At 37.8% G+C, this 5,205-nt stretch overlaps 1 protein-coding gene and 1 non-coding gene across 8 annotated transcripts in view; both read right to left on the reverse strand.

Moving 5' to 3' along the window:
• Window positions 1-713: 713 nt before the first annotated feature.
• Msantd2 (Myb/SANT DNA binding domain containing 2) overlaps window positions 714-5,205 on the reverse strand; it is a 49,755-nt gene continuing 45,263 nt past the window's right edge. For 4 of the 7 annotated variants that reach the window (XM_023701505.1, XM_023701514.1, XM_004641381.2 and 1 more), the window contains one exon: window positions 714-2,221. In XM_023701505.1, coding sequence (XP_023557273.1) covers window positions 1,369-2,221 — 853 coding nt within the window. In that variant the 3' untranslated portion in view covers window positions 714-1,368. The remainder of the gene's footprint in view (window positions 2,222-5,205) is intronic. The other 3 variants (XM_023701506.1, XM_023701507.1, XR_002818116.1) reach the window with 2 other exon arrangements.
• LOC111812684 lies at window positions 3,120-3,226 on the reverse strand. Its single transcript, XR_002818120.1, has one exon. It is a non-coding gene; the product is annotated as a U6 spliceosomal RNA (small nuclear RNA).

Genomic DNA, 5,205 nt, shown 5'->3' on the forward strand with positions numbered 1-5,205 from the left:
AACAAGCTTAGCAAAGCACAGGGACCGCGGTTCAATCCCCCAGCACCACATGCCAGCCAGCCCCGCCCCCTGGTGGGCTGAGCTGAGCTGGCCACACACACACACACACACACACACACACACACACACACACACACACACAAATAAAATTTTTTTTAAAAAAAGATGAATAACTATTCTAACAGATTCCTGCTGTGAAACCAGAGGTCCTTGTCTGTGTACTAGTAAACCATTCTTACCCAAGTCTGATTCTTCAAGTAGAGTGGAGGCTGACCCAATAGAAGTTCTGAAAGATCTAAACATGATAGTTACCTTCCCGGCGGACTGATAACCTTCTAACTTCCTTTCCTTTGGATCACTTGTTAAATTCTTTTTCAAAATAGATGTTCTCTTTTCTTTCTTAGACACAGTAAGATGACAATAGTTTCCCACTTGTATTTCTAGCCCTTCATTCCTGACTATAAAAGTAAGGAATAAAAATCTTATAAATTTATATTCCTAGGGCTGAAATAGCATAGTTATTTTTTAAAAAGAAATATAAAACGAAAGGGTCAATGACCTCCAGTACTCTGACAAGAAATAATGACACTGGTGACAGGGAACAGAGATTAAGTAGAGGGATCTTACAGTTTCTTCTGTTGTTACAGCAGTGAAGCCAGAACAGTCTCCACTGCCAGAACTCTCCTCTAAAAAGCTCAACTAGTACACCAAGAGGCCAGGAATTACTTTAATTTTTTTTTTTATAAAAAGTTTAAATGGCAACACAACCATAAAGTTGGTACATCACAGAAACAAAGATCTTTGCAGGCAACACTGATTGGAAATAGCAAAACACTTGGTTGGTGAAAAAATGAGACTAAATTATATACAATAGTAGCTAACGGTGATATTGAAAAACAGTCTTATTTACCGTGACTCAAGATTTACCTTGCTGTTATCTATTGCTTATTTATTCAGCATTGTAAATAATACTTATATAGACATAGATGTGTAAAAATGAAATGTTGTGAAAAAAATACAATTTTTCAATTTCATATGAAACTCAAAGTATAAGTTCTGTCCAATATGGAATGTACCTACATTTGTTTATATTAGGGCTCTAAAATCCATTTAAAAATTGTTTTTAGAAAAAGTAACAACTGACCCACCGTGCAAGTTTGTTATATGTCTTGCTTGCTCAAAATGAGCATTTTTGGTGAAGTCTGGCTTGCTTGCCCATAGTCTCCTAGGATTCCTTAGAGGTTGTACTGGCCCAACTGTGGAGAGAACCCCCATGAAGAATCTGATGGCAGCATCTGAATGAGGAAGGATCTGAGTAACGGAAGCGAGAGAGGGAGGAAGAACCCAAATCCTCATGAAGGATGACATTCAGTTGTTAAATTTTAAGGGGTATCCAATGGCTTTTTCCAGGCACTCAACTAAAGAGCCAGCGGAAAGAAAATCCCTCTCTACTTCTACAAATTTGATATAGATGGATTTGGGGGAAACTCCAGGATCCACAATACAGTTCTGAGACAAGAACCCATTAATACCAACCCAATCTTTGCTGAAGGTTTTGGTATTTGCTTGGAAATGTAAAAACAAGCACTGCTGCAGAGTCCTGACCTCAGCAATTCCGAGGTAGCAATAGATAATTCGGGCGGGTTCCATTTCCACCTGCAATGAGGTTTGTGCTGACAGGGTCTCCAGGTCAACCCTGCCTTCTTTGCCTGGGTCCACAGAATGTCGCTCCATATGGGGTGAGACGGGCCTCTCAATACATTCTTCATAGCCAATGGCATAAAGGCCTGGGCTTTTCGGAATGCCTCCTGGCAATAAATACTGAACAACATTCCCACCAGTTGGCTTGGAATGGGCAATGGGTATCCAATCAATTTCCATGTGCAACTCCAGGCACCTTGCTTCACTAATGGTGATCTCCAAAAACTTATAGTAAACATTTTTCCAATTCATTTTTTGCACTCGAGTCATAATGATCCGACCTTCAGGCTTCTCAGAGTTGAAGTACTCCCGCAGTCGTTTGCCCAGGGGCACCTGCGAGCTGATCTCAGCATAATGGTAGCGGATATCCTCTTTCCAGCGGGTATTATAACCAATTCCAAAAATGGCCAGTTTATTAGAAAGATGGAGTCTTGAAAAATCTGTCCAGCTCTGAAATAGCTCCCATTTCAACTGTACTGACTCCAAAATCTGTACAATATTCTGCATGATGTCTCGCTTCCTAAAAAAAAAAATAAACATCAAATTCCTCAGTTATCTAGAAAATCACTGTCTAAGAGAACTTTCTATGATGTTACAAATTTTCTAAATCTGTACTGTTCAATATGGCAGACACTAGAATTTAAACTATGGGTAATGTCACTGAGCTATTAAATGTCTAATTATATTTAATCTAAAACCACATTTATTTATTTATTTATGGAACCGGGGATTGAACTCAGGCCCTCGTGCTTGCCAGGGAAGCACTTATTCCACTGAGCCATCTCCCCAGCCCCTGAAACCACATTTAAATAACACATGTAACTAATAGATTCTATTATACTCACTGTATTGCAAATATAAACAATACTCCCATGAAGTTTCCAGGAACTATTAATAAAGCTATTATTTCTATAGTCTTGCTATAACAAATTTAACAGATATTAATACATGAGACTCTAACATTTCAGGTTTGTTTTTTCTTTCTTTCTTTGCAGTACTGGAAACTAGATTCAGGGCCTTACACATGCCACGCAGGCATCCTATACTCAGCTACATACTCAGCTGGCTTGATACTTGGGATCTTCCTGCCTCGGCCTTCTGAGTACTGGGATTACAGGTACATGACACCATGCACAGAAATCATCAGTTTTTTAAAAAATGTACTGAAAAAACACGTAAAAAAAGAAAAAACATAAAAAAAATTTTCCTAACAAAATAATAGGAGAATAATAATAGTTAATACATTGCATGTTGTCATCTTCAAAGCAGTTACTAAGAGTGCAAGATATGAGCTTAAAAGGGCCGGGGACATGGCTCAGTGGCACAGCACCTGCCTACAAAGTGTGAAGTCTTGTGTTCACCTTCCAGCAGGAAAAACAAACAAAAATCTCCAATCAATATTAGCACAAACCTTCCTTAAAAATATGGAAGGTTTCACAAATTTGCACATCATCCTTGCGCAGGGGCCATGCTAAACTCCTCTGTATTGGTCCAATTTTAGTACATGTGCTGCCAAAGCAAGCACAATCAAGGATTTTTTTTTTATTTTTTTATTTTTTATTTTTTATTTTTTTGCAGAACCAGGGATTGAACTCAGATCCTTGTGTTTGCCAGTCAAGCGCTTACCCTACTGAACCATCTCCCCGGCCCAAGGATTTTTAAAGTAGCTTCCAAAAGGTGAAGGACTGGGAATTTTCCTGGAGGAAGTGAAAGCATCATATCGTAATGATATATGCGTACCTATGTTTATAGCAGCACAATTTGTGATAGCCAGATCTTGGAAACAACCAAGATGCCCGTCACATGTGGAACGGTTGAAAAAGATGTGGTACTTTTATATAATGGAGTACTACTGAGCTAAAAAGAATGATAAACTCGAAGCCTTCATATTTAAGTGGATGCCACTTGAAGATATACTTATGAGTGAAATAAACCAGACTCACATCTGTAAATATTGTATTGTCTCCCTAGTATAAGGACTTACAATTTCATATACGGTTAGGTTTTTTTTTTTAAATTTTATTTATTCATTTATGTGTGTGTGTGTGTGTGTGTGTGTGGCCAGCTCAGCCCACCAGGGGGCGGGCTGGCTGGCATGTGGTGCTGGGGGATTGAACCGCAGTCCCTATGCTTTGCTAAGCTTGTTGTAAGTAGGTGCTTTAGACCACTGAGCCATCTCACCAGCCCTATATGGTTAGGTTTCTAAATTTCTTTGTAAAAATATGTAAATGCTTATTTCTACTTTTATATAATTATTTTTCCTTCATATTCTGTAAGGACTTAAAAGTTCAACATATCAATATCTGATGGAAAATACCTGTTCCATGATATACCAAAATGTTTGATATTTAGACAGGGTAAATCGAACTGCATATATTGCAGGTTAATAATTAGCTTCTCTTCTGGAGGGTTAACAACCTAAGTTAGCAGTTCAAAATTGGAGAAAAGGAAGGGCTGCAAGGTCAGCCAACATTTTGGCCCTAGCCTTTCAAGGTCAGTGAAGACTTGGGACATAGGAGAACCTGTACTGTAACAACATGTAACTCAGTTGTGCTCCAAATTTTCTGATTAAGGAGATTATGGAGCCACAGAGGAATGTGTTCAATGATGTAAAGTGAGCCTGGGGAGAGTCACATGGAGAGAAAAAACATTTTCTCAAGCTTTCACAGAGAGCAAATTGGTCAAGCAATGGCCGTGACTCATCCTCATGGCTGACACTGACAAAAGGATGTACAAAGGGCGGTACAGGGCTACAGGATAAATCCTAAGAGTACTTGGCTGACCTTATCAGATACAAAAGTTACATTTCTTGTTATATAGGTCTTGTTATATCTTGGTCTTAACCATCTAGTAGAAAAGTATAAAAATGAGGTATATAAAGTAAATCCATATTAATACGACGATGAGCTGTAAAAGGCTCAAGTCAGTAACTTCTGAGGATAACCCACTAATATTACAGACTGCTAGACAGTGTTAGATTGGTTAGTTGAATTCAAACACCTATAGTATTCAGATGCCAATAGAATAATCACCTCTGACAGGACCAAAAAAAAAGGATACAAAGGAAAGATCATTTTGTATTTATAGATACAAAATAGTTCGGATAGGTCTACAGCTACTTTCACTTAATTCAGTGAGAAGAAGGAGGTGTACTAATGGTGTTTGGACAGAATATCCTGTCTGCTTCTTGCGCTATGGATAACCACTAAGAAGGTAACAAAGTACAATGTATTGATTATCAAAACTGTCCTATTAATCAGCTGTGAAACTGTCTCATTTGTATTTATTCCTCAATAAAAAAAATTAAATTTTTAAAAAATATGATATACGACAATTTCTAGGGTCCTCCATAGAAGGATAACACCATCAGTTGAAAAGACATACACTATTTGTCTTTTCCTGAAGTGTGTATGTTTTTAGTGTAAACTTATTTACATATATGTGACACATAAGGTATACCTATAACCATACACAATGGGATACAATATTGTTATTTTATTTTAT

This window comes from Octodon degus, unplaced genomic scaffold (assembly GCF_000260255.1).
Source record: "Octodon degus isolate 3935 unplaced genomic scaffold, OctDeg1.0 scaffold00136, whole genome shotgun sequence".
Taxonomy (NCBI): Eukaryota; Metazoa; Chordata; class Mammalia; order Rodentia; family Octodontidae; genus Octodon; species Octodon degus.